Genomic DNA, 17,598 nt, shown 5'->3' with positions numbered 1-17,598 from the left:
GAAATTCCCTTTTTTTTTTAACCCCTGAATTCTTACATAATTGAGCATTTTGAAACCTATCCAATTATCTACCTTCCTTTTTGTTCAGGGGAAGAACAACCAATCATAGTGACAAGCATTTTGGATCTATAGTGCATAGTGTCTACTAGTGTGAACCTATGGCCCTTTTTCGGGAATCAATTTGGGTTTGTTTTCATTATTTTCGGCTGTGTCGATTCCTACATTACCCAGTAACAAGTCAAACTCAAAGCAAAGCTCCACTCAAGAAGCCCACGTGGGTCGTTTGTTATTGAGCCGCACTAAATTACCACCCAAAGTATTTCATTTTCTGGGCTTCTTTTTGCCTCCAATAAGGCCCCGAGTTGGGTTCTACTATACTACCAATTCCCTACCATCTATACTATTATTTATGAAAAAGGATTTTTTTTATTTTAAAATGTAATAAATATTAATTTGAGAATAATTTATTTTTTATTTTTTATAAAATATTATTATGATAAAATTTAAACTTAGTACAATGATTTTTAAAATGTAATAATATAGTTTTAATTAATTTGAAAATATAGTAATATTAGATTATTGGTGAGTCCTATTATTATTGTTTCAAAATCTAAATTTGTTAATGTAATTTGAAAATAAAACATAGCACCCTTCAATTAACCTTTGACTGTGTTGGCAAGGTTGAGATCCTCGAACTTTAGGTGTTTAGGTTTAAGTCCTATCCTATATGATCTATGTGTGACTATGCCCTAATTTGTCTTTGCTTAGAATTAGTTGGGTTTAAGTCATATTTAGTAATGTTGAATCATATTTTGCACACTCACTTTTTTAGAAAAACAAAAGAAAGTTGCTTGAATATAATAGTTTAAATTATATGATTTTATTCTCTATCACTTCAATTCATTATATTAAAACTGAAACTCAGGCCCCAGGGACTAGTATTCTTTAGTTCCGAAGTAGTAAATGCAATGTTATAATGCTATATTATGGAAAGAATATCCATAAACCATGGTGGGTGGGGCTTGTATAAAAGCTCCCCAAGAACTAATCAAGCATTAGGCAAGAGAGTGCCAAGTTTATAATATTCAAAAACAAAATTAGAGATGAAAATGTTAGGTAAACATGGGTGATTTAAAATTATACGTGCCGTGGACCGACCCACCTACTTCTTCCACCAAATTTTGAACCACTTCGTTTGGCCCATATATCTTGGTGGGCATGGAGCTTGTCTAAATGGTACCTGCAGACATTGGTTCAAACCTTTGTACAAAAAAGGAATTCACTTTATTCCAAGCACCAAATATTAAATTAGTTCATTAATTATTATTATTTGCAATTGGAAATATATATAACGAAGATACATCATTCAAAGTGGAACTTACCAAACTTTCGTTATCCATATCTTAATCAACATGAGATTTTTTTACAACAACATTTCACATTTTGAATCCTTGACAAGTCTAGAGTTTAAGAACTTGCCATCAAAGCCTCATGACAAAGATCTTTTACTCATCCATTATCTCCACAATCCCTCCAAATGTATTGCCTACATCACTTACATTACTATTTAATTTGCATTTGAAATGTATATTTCAGATTTTGAATATAATAATATTATATCACAATACAACACACATCCAATATAAAAACAAATTATCCTCCTTTATGATTTATGAATTTTTATATAAAATTAAATTCTCATATAATCTATTTTATAAAACAATGTTACATTAGTCATCCTCCAAGTCGATACCAACTCAGTTTGAAAATGTTCAAATACCAAAATTTTTATTATTAATATATTTATATCTTTCAAATAATTTTACTTTTTTTAAAATTAAATAGTTCATTTTATTTATTTTATATAAAATTTCCTAAATCGTAAGTTGGGTATCACATAGCATCTTGAAATTCATTAGAGTTCGGTTTTGTCATTAAGTATCCTGTTAATAATTTTCGTGATTTGACCTTTACAATTAAAAATCAATTTGAGTCGAATTATTTAAGCGGTTAACGGAATATAAGTTAAAAAATTATAATTAATCAAATTTGACCGAATTTTATTTATTATTTTAAATTTTATATAATTAATAGTATAAGTAAATTAAAATTCAATATAAAATATATTTTTAAAAATATCATGTAGGAATTATTTTTAAAAATAGAGTTTTATTATCTTTTATTTATTTGAAATTTTATTTGTCTAGAATATTTCTCAAAAGATTTAAAAATTTTCTAAAAATATTAAAAACTATTAAAACAGTATTTATTTTGTCAAGAAAATAAAATAAGATTCAAAATCCAACTTTATATAAAAATTAAACCGAAGTATTATGAGAAGTACGAAATAAATAGAAATGAATTTATTGGAATCCAAATCACTCCTAATCCTTACTGAATTAGCTTATCTTAGCTAAAATTTTCAATTAAAAATATGATTAAGTATGGTACCTAATAAAAATAATAATAATAATAATAATAGCCTCTAAAGCTAGAGTCGGCCAACAAAAATAAAAAATGCTAGACTTGGAGAAACGGAACACCAACTCTTTTACCAAATCTAACCCTTTTTTCAAAGTCTGTGCACTTACTCAAACTATGATAACCTCTCCCATTTTCCCTTCATTCAACTCTTTTAAACTTCAAACTTCAAAGTCCAAACCCATCCATTTCTAGGATTAACCCTTTTCAACACGTTAGTATATGGAATGGACTAGACAACTCCCCCGCCAATCTCCCTCTCCTTCCTTCTCCATTTCTCCCAACCCATTTCAGACGCTAGAGTTTAATTTAGCTCACAAAACATGACCCAAACGGACGATATTGCTTACGATTCGATTTTGGTTCTTCTCTCCATCTCTCTTTTCATTCTTGGTATCGTCCTCATCATCATCATCTGCAGGAAGAAACCACAAAAGCCCGATCAGAAACAATTAGAGCTCCCCGCCAAGTTTTGTGCCAGCTCCTATCAGTTAACCGACATAGATGCAGCGACAGATGGCTTTAACCCTAGAAGGATCGTCGGGAAAGGCCGCTTAGGTACCGTTTATGCAGCCATATCGCCGAGCGGGGAGCTCGTTGCGGTGAAAAGGATACATCCACGGCTTGTTTTAAGCAATGCTGGATTCGGGTTTGCTTCGATAATAAAAACACTTTCTTTGGCTCAGCATCCTAACGTAGTCCCAATCATAGGGTATTCACAAGCGCCGGGTGAGAGAATCATCGTGATGGAGTTTGTCGGCATGGTGAATTTGGATTTTTATTTGCATGAAAACTCCGATGGTGCTTCGTTATTAGATTGGAACCGGCGTTTGAGGGTTGCTGCCGGGGTGGCTAGGGGGATCGAGTATTTGCATCAAGGGATAGCACCCAATATAGTACACGGTGCATTAAAGGCGTCGAATATATTATTAGATGTGAAAATTGTTGCAAAGTTATGTGATTACGGGCTATCGTTTTTGGCACCCAAAGAGATGACGGGGCTTGTGGGGCATGTAGATGACGAGTATTGGGCTGAAAAGGGAGGCGGTGCTTGCAAGGAAAGCGATGTTTATGGCTTTGGGGTGGTGTTGTTGGAACTTTTGACGGGGAGGAGAAGTGAGCAAGGGTTGCTTGTGAGATGGGCATTGCCATTGATCAAAGCCAAAAGGTTTAGTGAACTTTTAGACCCTAGACTCGTAATTCCCTCTGATATAAAACCTGTTCTTAGACTGGCAAAAGTTGCTTCAGCTTGTGTTGGTAATTACAGAAAAGACAGGCCTTCCATTTCTCAAGTGGCATCCATTCTGAACAATCTGGAGATTGAGGTCTGTCATTAGAGTGCCAAATTTGAATATTGGGTTTGTTTTATTTTATTTGACTTTGATCATCAAAAAGCTAAAGCTAGATTGTATACACGTGGGTTGTCCTCAAAATGGATGCAAGATAGAGTTGGCCAACGAGGGTAAGAACTGTGTGGGAAAATATTGAAATGAAAGATTATAAAGGTGGGAGAGGGGCGGTGATGGGGGAATCATTGTTTCCGTGTGGAAATAGGGGGGATTTTCTTACATTGGTGGTGAAAGGGACCCATTTCCCTTAATTTTTTTATATTATGCCTTTCTCAATCTGATTATCAGATTTTGGGGGGTTTGCTATGGCTCCATCATTTGACTACAACTTCATTTTGTAAATTAATCATTACCCAATTATTTGTGTTTAGAATCAATCACAATATTTCTACAATTTTGTTCATATAAAAAAATTGGTTTTGGGGACCCAATTTTGTGTTGATTGGACTTTCATTCTCTCTCCAATTATTCTTCTTCTTGTTTCCAACATACTGTTCAATGTAATACATCTTTAATTTTCATTAGATTCTGTTTGCTTTGTCTGTATATAGTAAAATTATAGCCATTGGTGTTTTCTTTTTAATTAGCAAATATTCAGTTTTGACAATTTGCCCATTATTAATTAAGTCTACATTATTCATACTGGATTGGAAAAAGTAGCCCAAGGCAGTGGAGTGAATCTAACCAATGTTCTGCTTAAATTGTTAATAATAGTATATACCCAACAAACCGGAGCTTCTCCATCTAAATTCTAAAACAAGTGTTAGATTTCCACAAGGATTGCAATTCGGGTCCCTGTAGTGTGTATGCAAGGACCAAACATTCATTGGAACAAGTTATTATGTACACACACTTATTGAAAAAGAATATATAAATGGTAGTCGTAATTTTGCTTGTCGAGTACAGGCAGGGGATGCAGCTATGAATTGGGCTTGGAAAAAATGTTGTAAATTAGAAAGGCCCAGAGGAGGGTTAGCCCACCATTGGGGGTGATATAACAGCCCACTTTACTCTAAAAGTTGGAAAATTAAATGAACAGAAGAAAAACAAAATGGTCCCTCTAAATGTAAAAAAAATCTTTCTTAAAAAGAAAACCTTGCTATGGTTGATAGGTTCGTTTTGTATCCCTTAGCCATAATGAATAAATGGGTCAAGAGTGATTGTTGGGTGTCATTGCTTCAACTTCTACATCATAACTGTAAAACAATATTCACAAATATATAAAACTCACCTCTTTACTATTTTCATTATAACACACAGGCAAGATGCATTGCGTAACATGTATAGTATTGCTGATTATTTTAGTTCTATTTCTTTATTTGTATACTTTTCTAATTCAAGGAGTTGTTTGATATCATTTTCTATTGGTCTAGAGAATGATGTATTGGGTACAAATTGGTTGAATTGGGTTTTAATTTTAATATTTTTAATTAGACTGGTTAACAACGATCGATTCTAAAAACATTGGTTAATTACATCGATACACGAAAACTATGAACTAAATAATGAATTCTTTAATTTTCAAAATATTTTCTCATAATATCATTATCAAATTAATCAAGTTCTTCCATTACTATAATGTTAATTTGGGATTGATGTGGCGGATATTTAAAATGCATGGATCAAATTTTAAACACTAGTCTACATCTTACATGTCAATAAAAAAATGAATCATTAAAACTTATGAGGGCTATTTATTTATATCTTTTTTCTAACATGTGATATTCAAATTCTAAATCCAATGTATAAATGTATTTAAATTTTGATCTATATGTTCTATGTCACATTTAATGCCCTAATTGATACAATACTAATATTTATAATATTTTAATGTATGAAAATTAATTTAGAATATGAAATCATGAACCATAATTAAAATATACCCAATCTGTTTTGTTTTACTAATTTAAAATAATAAAATAATATAAAAAATTTACATTAATATATTAGATTTAAATAAAATAATTCTTAATATTTTTTAAATAATAAAACACGTCAAACTAAGCGAAGTTAGGCTGGGACCAAAAGAAATTTTTAGAATTAAACCTCCACCTGACTCAATTTATTACTATTAGTGTTTAATTTCAAGTTAGCATGTGTGTTGTGGCTAAATTACCTACTGGGTTGGGTTATCTGGTTTCGACCACCACTGCTTGTTATGATGCAGAACCTTTGTGTATCTCCTGCGCATTCTCTTTAATGATATGATTTCATCTTCCCCCAAAAACAATCTAAAAATAATATAATGACAGGCCAGATATATGCTATCTTCACATCACATATATTGAGATTATGTAACATTCAGTGATCAGAATATATATACATAAATCTATATAATAAGATTCGAATCCATACTCCAAAAATATTAAAATTTTATTTTAATAATAGTTTAAGTTATTTATTTTAAAATAAATATAAAATTCACTTGTAATAGAATTTTGTTTTATTTTTTTATTTTTAACCCATGACACCAACTCAATCAGATATTTAATAATAGGAGAGGCATATATATATAAGATAAATTGCACTAAACATTTTCATATTATGGTCCAAATTGTAATTTAGCCCTTAAATTTCAAAACATTCTAATTGAGTTCTCATAATCCCATGTCAACTTAGATTTGATGTAAATGCCATTTAAATGCATGGACTAAAAATTAAACACGAGTATATCTACTGTATGGATAACATGAATCTAACATATCTACTAAAAAAAGTTGACTTTAAGATTAAAAAACCCTTGGGAAAAAAAAACCGAGTCCCTCTATGAAGAAAACCCAATTAAACCATAAAGATTAGAAACGCATTAATTAGGATCATTGACTAACGTTTTGTATAGTTGACTGTTACTGTGCTAGTCTAATTGTTAATGGTTATCAACTAACTATTATAATGTTGACGTGATAATTTACATAAATATAAATATTTAAAAATTCTAAGTTAAGAATAAAATCGAAAAAAACATTTAAGTGCATTTGAATATCAACATACACTTATCCAAAGTCACTATAGATATAAAATTTTGAATCATAAATAAAAAATTAGAAATTAGAAAAACATATAAAAAATATTAAAAAGTTGTACAAATATTATAAAAAAAACCACCACCATTTCTGGATTTACTTGTTGTGACGTAGCAAGAAAAGCAACCGCCACCGTTTCTCGTTCATTTTTGTAATGCTTTTAATATTTCTTAAAATTTATTTATAAAAGTAATTATTAGCTAGATAGTTTGTGGTGTTTTTTTAGATTTGTGAGTGTGTAACAAATATTCTATTTATTTATATATTATTTTTTATTATACGCTATAAGATGGAGGTACTATTCTTAATTTATCTGTAAAGTCTAAAATATTCTATTTCACAAGTTACGTATAAGATAATTTTCCTATATATCAATTAAAAATTATATTGATAATGAATATGGTAAAATTGATGTCCGGATTTAAATGAACTTGGACATCCATTTGTTTAAGTTGATTTTAAACTTGAATCTTTTAAATAAAATTTTAAATTTTCTCAATAGTTGTTAATGACCACATCAGCATATTAATGAATTAATTGACTCGTTTTAACGTTTGAGAGGCTAATTAAGTACTCTCTTTTTTTTGAAGTGACTTGATTGAATTTTTTTTGTCGCTGAAAAGTTCAATAGCTTCATGGACCATTAAGCCGAAAAAGTATCATTAAAACTTAAGATTGATAATTTCTTTTTTTTTACAGGCAATATTCAAGTTATCTATATAATATGAAAATACGTGTTTACCCTTTAACCAATATTTAATATCAAGTCTAAGCTAACGTTGCCCTAATTAGTAAAAGGATTTACTTAATATAATACTAATATTTTGAGATGTATGGTATAAGTAATATTTTATCTAGACGCAAAATTACAAACTGATGATATTTGTGTCAACTTTGAAGGGACCATGCAAAAGGTTTAGAGTAGTCGTCGGTTTTAAATAATGGGTTGTGAAAAAGTTGGAAATTGCAAAGAAGTGACCATTCGGTCTGAATGTTGAAATTCAAAAGTGTGAATCCGGAGTAGGAATGAACATTATTTGCCTGCAAGTATCCCCAAGCTTAACTTAATACTTGGGTTGCTCATTAATCCTTTGGTAAGTAAAGGAAACAATCATTAGGTGGGTTAAATTTTGGTATGAACAAATAAGAAGCCAAAAGCTGATGAGGAATGGGACAATTATTTGAATGGACGCAAACAAAAATATTCATATTTGGTTCGAACAATAAAAACAAAAGAAAAAGAAAACCCTAAAGCCCATACGTTAAAGTTTGAAAGCTTAAGAAAGAAGTTTGATGCAGTTGCGTGGCTTCTCGGAGAAGCTGTCTCAAACTAACAGATAACACGAGAAATGAAAAAAGAGAAAGCCCATTTATATTTAATTACGTGAAGGACTGTGATTTCCCACGCTCATCTACTTTTCAACTCGCTCCCAGCCCTTTGATCATTCATCACACCATCACTTTGGAGTTTGAGGCTACAGTTATCCCAATTTTTTTTTTTAAATGCAGCTAATACAATTAATTCGAATTAGGTAGCCCTTAACTGTAAAACCTAGAAATAAAGCTTTTAATTAATTTATGCACCATTTAAAAATTAATGAAGAGAAAATGAAACACTGTCCAATTGGTTTTCTAATAATTAATTACATTACTCCGAAAATAAGAAATGTATGGTACATATGAAAAACATACTTAGAATCTTCACATCATTGGGAGGAGTTTTCGAAACCATTAATATCCAAAATTACTAATAAAACCAAATAAATAATAAAGAGAGACTTTAACTGTAAAAGAACTTCCAAACCTAAAAGAGAGAGAGGATGGAGCTTGGTTAACACATGAGAAGTTTACGTGAAGAAATGGATAAATTGCTGCTACACAACAAGTTTGGTGCAAAACACCAATATTGTTACATTCGTATTTTCTATGTTACGATATTGTATGCTATTTAGTTATTTATTTATTTATTTTGTCTTATATATTAGCTTTAAGAATACTCCAGTATGACATTGGAGCTAATTAGATCAAATGTCTTGGGGAAAAATACCACCCAACCCTTGGTATACACAAAGTCGTATTTATAAATATTGAACTCCACTCTTTTTCTCTTTCTTTAACTAACTCAAACAATGTAAAGGGTTTTAATGTTTAGATCAAGGTCCAAGACTACATTTATACTTTCATACGATCGTATCTACATTAGCATAACCAAACTTAGCGTCCAAGCAACATTTCTTACCCTATAAATTTTTTTATATTATTTTTTTCTAAAAAGAATTAAATCCCATTCTCTCCTTTCTATTATACCCTTCGCCCTTTAACCTTCTTTCTCTCTCTCTCCCTTTCTTTGTTTTCCAAGATATAGGAGGATATAGCACACAGCAGCTATGTCCTCTCAATCATAAGCAGAAAATTAGAAAAAGAGAAATAGAAAAAAAGCGTGTAAGAATTAAATTCCTTTGCCAAACATCAAGAAAAATAAAGTAGGGGGAACTGGAAACGTGCTCCAAAGGAGACAAGTTTTGCTTTACTTGGTTTTTTTTTTTTTTGTATTGTAAATCTCGCTAGAATTTCGTGTGGTGGGGGTGTTTGACAAGTGGGGAAGACGGTGGAACCAGAACCCAGCTTTGTGATGGGAATAAGACCATCACCACAACAACAGGAGAGATGACATGGTGCAATAACCCAGATGATGATGCTAGAGCTATAAAGTTAGTTGCAGCAGCCACTAAAGAACCCTCTCTCGCCGTCGCTGCCACCTCAGCCGCTTCCTACACCAAAATCCATGAAATCCAAACCATTATTTGCCCTTCATGTGGTTTTAACATACCCTACCAAGATCAGGTACTACATGTTTTTAATCCTAATATCATTGTTTTGCTACGGTATTACTCCATATGGTTTGATCCACTAAAATACTATGATCTTTTGTGGGGTTAGACGGGAATTCATGATTTGCCAGGGTTACCAGCCGGAGTGAAGTTTGATCCAACTGACCAAGAAATTTTAGAGCATTTAGAGGCCAAAGTAATATCTGATCTGCGCAAGCTTCATCCGTTGCTTGATGAGTTTATTCCAACACTGGAAGGAGAAAATGGGATATGCTATACTCATCCTGAGAAGTTGCCGGGTACACTTTGATGCTTTAATTTTAGCTCCAAATTCAAACTTAATTATTACCTTTCTCAACATTTTTAGCTTCTTTGCTTTTCTAATTGTATACAATTAGTATTTCATTTTGTGTTGAATTTTCTCTTTTGTAGGGTTAGCTATATCAATGATCTATCTATCTATAAATACATATGTATATTTGGTTTGGGGACTAGCAATGATCTATGAAGAATTTTAGATGAAAACGTAAAACCTTACAGCTTTTTATTAGAATCCAGTTAAGTGTACTGTAAGGAAAGTACCTAAGTTGGCTAATACTAGCTGCCAAGCATTGCTTGTGTGCAGTGTTTCTTAGGTGGCTTGATTACGTGAGGTCCTTTGGTTCTACTCTCGCCACATGTTTTCTTAGAGACATGTGATTAGGCTTAGATATTCCCCTCCCACCTTGCTAGCTTAATCCTATGTTTTAGGCATTGCCCTTCATCATTCAATGATCTAATTAATACTTAAGTTTCAAAGTAGTGCTGATGCTAAACCTTATGATCACTTGATATTAACATTCCGTAATCTAATAAAACATGAATTTATATTTGATTCACGGAGGAATGCATCAAATACAGACATCGATGGTGTCTAATACGCTTCCAATGCATTAAATATTATAGCCTATATTAGCTTTGATTATAGCTGGTACAATTAAGCAATTGACCTAATTAGTTTACGCTTAGAACTAAAAACCTTCGATCTGCAGGAGTAAGCAAAGATGGCCAAATTAGACACTTCTTCCATCGACCCTCCAAGGCGTACACAACCGGGACAAGGAAGAGAAGAAAAGTTCACACGGATGAAGAGGGAAGCGAAACAAGGTGGCATAAAACAGGCAAGACCCGAGCAGTTTCGGTTGGTGGGGCAGTGAAGGGTTTCAAAAAGATCTTAGTGCTCTACACCAACTATGGCAGGCAAAGGAAGCCTGAGAAGACTAACTGGGTGATGCATCAATATCACCTCGGCAACAATGAAGAAGAGAAAGATGGAGAGTTGGTGGTTTCCAAAGTTTTTTACCAAACTCAACCGAGACAATGCGGTCCCGGTAGTGTCAAGTATACGCTCGACCGAAAGCTTAAAACCCGAAGCCGGCTGCACCAAAGTCCTAATCCTATGGCTAAGAGCAGTGGCAGCCGGGGTCTTTTTGAGCATAACAATCCACCTTTTATTCCATACGATGATGGGAGTCACCATAATAGGGAAAGCCCACCTCAGCTCATCCCAAATTTGGTTGTTCAAGGTGATGGATCCTCGTTTATTCGATTAACCTCGGATACAAGCAAAGGGAGAGTTGAAAGAAAATAGCAATGGAAAGATGAGCAGCTACGACAAGGACTTATGCGGTTGTTGCTGTTGCCATGTAACAGTCAAATAAATTAAAGAGTCGGATGCTTTGGGAAGATTTGCCCATGAGACCACGCTCTTGATCGCAAACGACTAAACAAGGGAGATTGCTGGCATTTGCATAATATTTATATATATTTTTTACCTTATTTTATCCACTTATAAGGTTTGATGACTTATATATATATATAGTAGGATTGCACAGATATGACTGCCATAAAACTTCTAGTAATAGTCCCTACTGATTAATAATTAGGTTTATCATTATCATATGTATATGTACCTTTTTCATTCTATCATGGATTCTTTTCTTCTTTTTTTGTTATTGTAAATCTGAATCCTCCATCCTGAGTTTGTTCTCATCCCCATTTCTGGATTAATCATATATCTATATGGATTATTTTTTTGTTCTTTCGTGAACTTTTGATACTGTTGGCACCTAAAATTGTTAATAACATTTCTTTGAAGATTCAAGTAATGACTTAATTTAAACAACATCCAACTTATTTCTTATTAGTAAGCATACAGCCCTAGACAAGCATATGAAATCATTGTAATCCCAAACTAACTTGAATTCCTCCATAATCATTGAAACACCAAGTGCAAGAGGTTTTTTTTAATCAAACAAGGACTTGAAAAAATATTGATATCTCATTATTGGCATGTGTAAAATGTAATGCAAGAATTTTGGATTTGGATTTGAATAGACAGACCAACGCCGGCTGGACGAAGAATTCATGTTCCGGCCAGGAAATCTACATTGTCTTTTACATGATGGATTGGAAATTTGGGAGATTTAATGCTGAGTTTTAGTTTCGCAGAAACTATTAAATCGAAAAAATAAAAAAGGGGGTATAGTTAAAAGCTTAAAATAGACATTAACCCCATCAAATGGATTAAGAAAAGAAAGCTTGGTGGGTTGTTATAAAATAATAGACAATTAGGAAATGTCATTATCGCAAACAGGCATAAAGCTTAATTAAGAAGGTTTATCTTTTTACACTTCCAGTTACTATTTTGGCTTATTTATTTATTTCCCCCTCAAGTTGCTTCTGCCCACCCACCAGATTTTGTATTCTTGTTTTCAAATTGCTGTACATAATTTTGCATTTTTTTTCCCAAATTAATTTTTGGAGTGGAACTGAAAATTTAATGTCTTAATCTCACCACTCATTGGGAGGATTTTCTCTTTTTTCTATTTGCTTGCAGTTGAAGCAATTGCATAACAAGACAGGAAAAGGCTTTGGCGCAGACAAATAACATGGTAAGAATTAAACATCAATTTGTACGTCAACTGCGAAGGAAGATTTTCGTAGTGGTCCGCATATTTAAAAAAAAAATGGTAAGAAACTCAGTTACACATTACAATCAATGGCATAACTATCCCACTTTTATTAGCTCCAATTAACAAATTGAAAGACCCCCAAAACAACACAAAACAAAACGAAAAGACAAACAAGAATTTTCCTTTTCCCCCCAAAAAAAAAGCTCACATCATATGTTCTTGTCTTGCAGACAAGGCAAACGCCAAATCCTGAAAATCTGTGGCTATAAGCTATATGACCTAAACACAGATACCAATATAACTGTGGAAAGAAATGTATGAATTCGTTATAGGTAGCTCCGAATGTCGTTAGTGTCCTAACCATTATTCTCAATGCAGTCACGTGGGACATTAAACCCACAAGTTCAATGCAAGTACCATCAATAACTACGTCCTGGGATTCAAGGATTACGTGCATTCCAAATACAGTGAAATTATTATTAGATATGAAACTGGACATTAACCATTCAGCCTGAGCCCAGCCCACCACTGCATGACCATCCAATTTACGAATACCATAATTTATTTTTTCTTTCTGGGAAGTAGAAACGGTCAATGATTAATGGAAGTTTCTAAAGTACTATGATCAGATAAAGGCTTTGAAGCTAACACGTGTAGTTAATTTCTTAATTATCATATTCAATTTTGAAACTTTGAGCAACTGATCGGATTTTTTTTATTTATTTAATATCATCGTACAACAGATTTGATAAACCGAGGAACTAACAGCTTGGATTCTGTGTACCACATTTTCATTTTTACCTAAATCGTGGACTTTCCTGTTTAGCAAGTATGTGTGCGACAGGTGGCCTACTGGATAAATATCATCGGTCCTCAACTCACCCTTCGCCTCACCCAGCTAAGGAAATCTAAGTCCTGTCGATATGAACTTTAATTCATTTGTTTGGTACATCCCACCCTTAATCAAATACAAATTTCATTTATTGCCAACATCAAATTAATTTGGGCTTAAAAGGAGAAGATGAGAAAAGAAGGCCGAATTTGGTTGACCATCAAACGGCTGAGGGATCTAGCTGGCCCCGCCATGATTTCTTTTCTCTCCAAAGCTTTGGTATTTAGACTTTGTTTGAGAAGAAAGATGAATAATGAGTACAAGAAAATTAGGAATTTTTTTTTCTTTATAATATACCCATTAAATTAATAATTTTTGAACCTGATCATCGTTCGTCAAACGAACCCCAAAATCGCTTGTTATTTGAAAGAAATAATGAGGTCTGATGCTAAAACGATCTAGATAACTTCCGTTACATCCTTGAACTTCAATTCTGCACAAAATGTACCTGCTTTGCATAAATTAGGTAAAAATTTTGCATACATATTTTTACAAGTACGGTGGCTGATTGTTTGGTTTTAATCGGTTTTTAGTTAGTTTCTGGAAAAAGATTAAACAAATCAAGATTGAAGGAGTTGAGGTTTAGCATGTAGAAATCCAGATCCAGACGATCATTCAATCCGTCATCTTCAATGATTTTTCATTACAAAAATCCCAATATAATTTTAGCCTCCATCTCTGATTTCAATAGAAGAGAAAATTGGCAAGAATTTTACATTCAATCTGAGTTCTCCCGAAAGAGCTTTTCGATATGATGAAGGAATTTACAAGTCCCGAAACCCTTGCCTCTGTCTCAATACTCAACATCCATACAATTAGTACACGATCTATTCCCTCAAAGACATGATTAAAAGTTAAATTTGCTGCATTTCTACAACTAAAAGCAAAAAAAGAGGAAGCCAGAAGAAGAAACATGAGTATAAACACAGATTGATTATAAGTCATCATAGCCATAAAGCCCCTGCTTCTTTCAGAATAGGCACCAATTCACCTGTAATATGCGTAGACATGACCCTATCCAAACCGCCGAACAACTTCCCTCCCACGAAAACAGCCGGGAACTGAACTCCACCCCCGTTTGTTACTGACAGTTCATGGAGCACCGCCTCTTCCTTCTCTTCGTCCACTTCACAAACCGCCGGATTCACTCCGAGCCCCAGTAGCAACCTGTTCACGACATGGCACATGCAGCAACCACGTCTACCGAATACTATCACCGCATTCTCCACAACCAATTTCGTTACATTGTTTTCACAGCCGTTGGCAACGAGTCGATGTTCCCCGCCATTACCGGCGCCTTCGAGAAAATTGTGAAGCCGCGAACGGCCACCGGCGGTGGCAGCCATGTATGATTTATAAGGGATTGCTTCTTGCATGGAACATATATAATATATGCTTAGAAAGGGAACCGGGGGGGGGGGGTATTCTATTGTTGTTATGAGATTATATAAATAGGGAAATGCGGAGAAGACTCTAACGTCAACGCCAGTTACGCACTCTAGTACGTCAGGGGGTGGTGAGGGTGATGTCGGCCTACGTGACCGTTTGGTAGATGGATTGCCATATGTTAGCCAACTGCAATTTGCGAGGTCCCCAAATTGAACGTCACATTCCCTTTCATCATTTACACTCTGTCTAGCAGAAGAACCGAAAGGAAAGTCATTTATTTCCCATCGGCATTCGCTTGAATTGTACGTGGGCCAATTTAATCTTCATAACCTAACCTAAGGATCAAACTATAAATTATCCCGGCGCAGAGGTAAAAGATTTTAATTGGGATTAAACACTTGTAACATTTCATAAACTGTTTTTACCAAATTCTCCCGCACTACCAAATTAATAGTTGGAAAAGATTAGGAAAGCGCTGTACTGCTGCAGAAGGCCATTCCAAGGGAAGTTTAATGCATAATTGCATTTTTTTCTATTTAAAAATTTAACAAAGTCTTCAAGTCAACTTTTGGATTCAGATGGCCAGAGATTAAAAAAAAAAAAATCTAAACATCATTCGTTAATTATTGATTAAATACTTTTAACAAAGTGATCAAAATTTTACCTACTACAGATGGTCCAATTTACAAGCCATATAAGACGTCAGCATGAATACAAAATTCATCTGATTAAAAAATCTTGATTGATAATATATAATCCTTTTTATATTATTTTAAACATTTTAGATATCTCCATCTTCAAAATAACATAAATATTTTAATTCAAATATAATTGAAGACCACTAGTTTAACACATTGTGCATTAAGTATAAACAATTTTAAAAATATTCTTTTATTGAAAAAATCTATTTTTCTTTTTAATCTTTGGGAGAGTTTTTCTAAGCACAATGTTGGAGTTGTCAAGGGATAAGTATGAAATTAAATAAAAAATAAAATAATTTTTTTTTCTTTCTGAAAGATAACGTACGAAAGGTTAAACGGCTAATTTAATAATCGCCTTGGACTGACTCATGGGACAACACATGGTATATATATGGATAACATTAAAGGATCCACCACGGCCTTTTCTTACAACATTACTCCCTACCTGTCACATTCATCCACGTGTTACACCATGTCTTCCACCGTGACGTTTGATGATTTTTGAGAACTGAGATGGGCCCCATCCCGACGTGGTCGTTTGTTTATTCCCACGTTCACTATACCATCGTCATCATCGATTCATTATTGAAACAAAGATGCCAAGATATATATACCACTCAAAACTAAATAATTAATAAATTTATGTTTTTATCATTTAATTTTAAAAAAACTATAAAATAATCATTGTATGATTTTCTCTGTTTATACTACTTGTATCAATCAAAAGATTTCTTTTCTCTTCTTTTCTATAATTCAATTTTTTTATAAAATAACTTTAAATGTAACAAATTTACAAGTCAAACTCAAAATAACTTTATTCTCTACTTTTTTTAATTGACCGACAAATCGATTAGGATTTAACGTATGGCGGAGCCAGGGGTTGGCAAGAGCCCCGACCTCCCTAAAATGGAAAATTTTCTATCTAGCCCTCTATAATTTATAAAATTTTAAACTAGTAATTGTAGAATTGTACTTTGCCCCCAAAATATAACGATATAGACTATTAAAATGATAAAATTATATTTTTACTATCGTAGAAATATGTAATTTAATTCCGCCCCCCAATAAATTTTTTTTTTGGCTTCACCACTAGTTCTACTACTTACCAAAGGGTATTAATCCACCATACCAATTGAATCGTTGCTTGAAGCTCACTAGCTCGACTCTTTTTTCTTAAAAAAATTAACACCATGGGGCCTAAAATGAAAACTTTTGAATAGTTCAGTGAATTAATTAAAAACTTTCAAATAATTTAATGATTATTTTGTAAGTTTTAAAGTTAAATTATCAAAATATAAATTTACTAATGATTTTAAAATCTATTTTACCCCAAAAGATAGGGTCATGAATTAAAAAAAAGTGTTTGAAAATTGAAAAATAAGATTGAATTTGATATAAATACTCTCAGGTCTGTCTCCACCTTAAATTTAATAAGTTATTGTTAATTTTTAAAATATTTAAAACGTTTAAACAATAAATCACATGGCAAAACATGGCATCATCTAGAATATTTCATTTTATTTTATTTCCGTACAAGATCAAGTGATTTTAAATATAAATTTACAATGTTATATATCAAATTTTAATATAAAATATTTGTATATGGTTCAATTTTCATTAATTCAATGTTGTGAAAACAAACAAACAAATTTAAATAGAAAAAAAAGAAAGAATTATGGGAGGTTGTTTTTGTCCCAAAAGAGAATACTGTTTTTAGTCATATTAAAGATAAAGTAGGGGGTAAAGAATGAGGTCACAATGATATTATAAATAATAGAAAAGGAAATTGACCCCAAAAGGAGGGGCGAGTTTGAAAAAATGAAAGTGGCCGGTCCATCCGCACACTATTGATGGAAGGCAGTTATGAAGTGGTCATTTTCTTAACCCACTAATCAAACACCCTTCCGTTTTCAAATCATTCAACAAAAGCAATGTTCAAAGCTGCATGCAATTGCAGGGAATGCTTGATGAGTCAGTT

At 32.8% G+C, this 17,598-nt stretch overlaps 3 protein-coding genes across 3 annotated transcripts; 2 read left to right on the top strand and 1 right to left on the bottom strand.

The window, feature by feature from the left end:
• The first annotated feature begins 2,539 nt into the window (after positions 1 to 2,539).
• Positions 2,540 to 4,272, top strand: LOC105771344 (phytosulfokine receptor 1). Its single transcript, XM_012592776.2, has one exon. The coding sequence runs from the start codon at positions 2,805 to 2,807 to the stop codon at positions 3,816 to 3,818; it is 1,014 nt and encodes a 337-aa protein (XP_012448230.1). The 5' UTR covers positions 2,540 to 2,804; the 3' UTR covers positions 3,819 to 4,272.
• Positions 4,273 to 9,116: 4,844 nt separating this feature from the next.
• Positions 9,117 to 11,773, top strand: LOC105770471 (NAC domain-containing protein 73). Its single transcript, XM_012591684.2, has 3 exons — positions 9,117 to 9,697; positions 9,794 to 9,983; positions 10,716 to 11,773. The coding sequence occupies exons 1-3, from the start codon at positions 9,521 to 9,523 to the stop codon at positions 11,312 to 11,314; spliced, it is 966 nt and encodes a 321-aa protein (XP_012447138.1). The 5' UTR covers positions 9,117 to 9,520; the 3' UTR covers positions 11,315 to 11,773.
• A 2,417-nt stretch (positions 11,774 to 14,190) lies between these two features.
• On the bottom strand, positions 14,191 to 14,962 carry LOC105768991 (glutaredoxin-C9). Its single transcript, XM_012589318.2, has one exon. The coding sequence runs from the start codon at positions 14,904 to 14,906 to the stop codon at positions 14,475 to 14,477; it is 432 nt and encodes a 143-aa protein (XP_012444772.1). The 5' UTR covers positions 14,907 to 14,962; the 3' UTR covers positions 14,191 to 14,474.
• Positions 14,963 to 17,598: the final 2,636 nt, after the last annotated feature.

This window comes from Gossypium raimondii, chromosome 5, assembly GCF_025698545.1.
Source record: "Gossypium raimondii isolate GPD5lz chromosome 5, ASM2569854v1, whole genome shotgun sequence".
Lineage (NCBI taxonomy): Eukaryota > Viridiplantae > Streptophyta > Magnoliopsida > Malvales > Malvaceae > Gossypium > Gossypium raimondii.
This window is presented reverse-complemented; position numbering and strand designations above follow the sequence as displayed.

Excerpts from the sequence above, each read along its gene's own strand:
- LOC105771344 (XM_012592776.2), top strand. The coding sequence starts at position 2,805 with ATGACCCAAACGGACGATATTGCTTACGATTCGATTTTGGTTCTTCTC.
- LOC105768991 (XM_012589318.2), bottom strand. The coding sequence starts at position 14,906 with ATGCAAGAAGCAATCCCTTATAAATCATACATGGCTGCCACCGCCGGT.
- LOC105770471 (XM_012591684.2), top strand. The coding sequence starts at position 9,521 with ATGACATGGTGCAATAACCCAGATGATGATGCTAGAGCTATAAAGTTA. Across the intron at positions 9,698-9,793 it reads ACATACCCTACCAAGATCAG|ACGGGAATTCATGATTTGCC; the intron begins GTACTACATGTT and ends TTGTGGGGTTAG. Across the intron at positions 9,984-10,715 it reads TCATCCTGAGAAGTTGCCGG|GAGTAAGCAAAGATGGCCAA; the intron begins GTACACTTTGAT and ends TTCGATCTGCAG.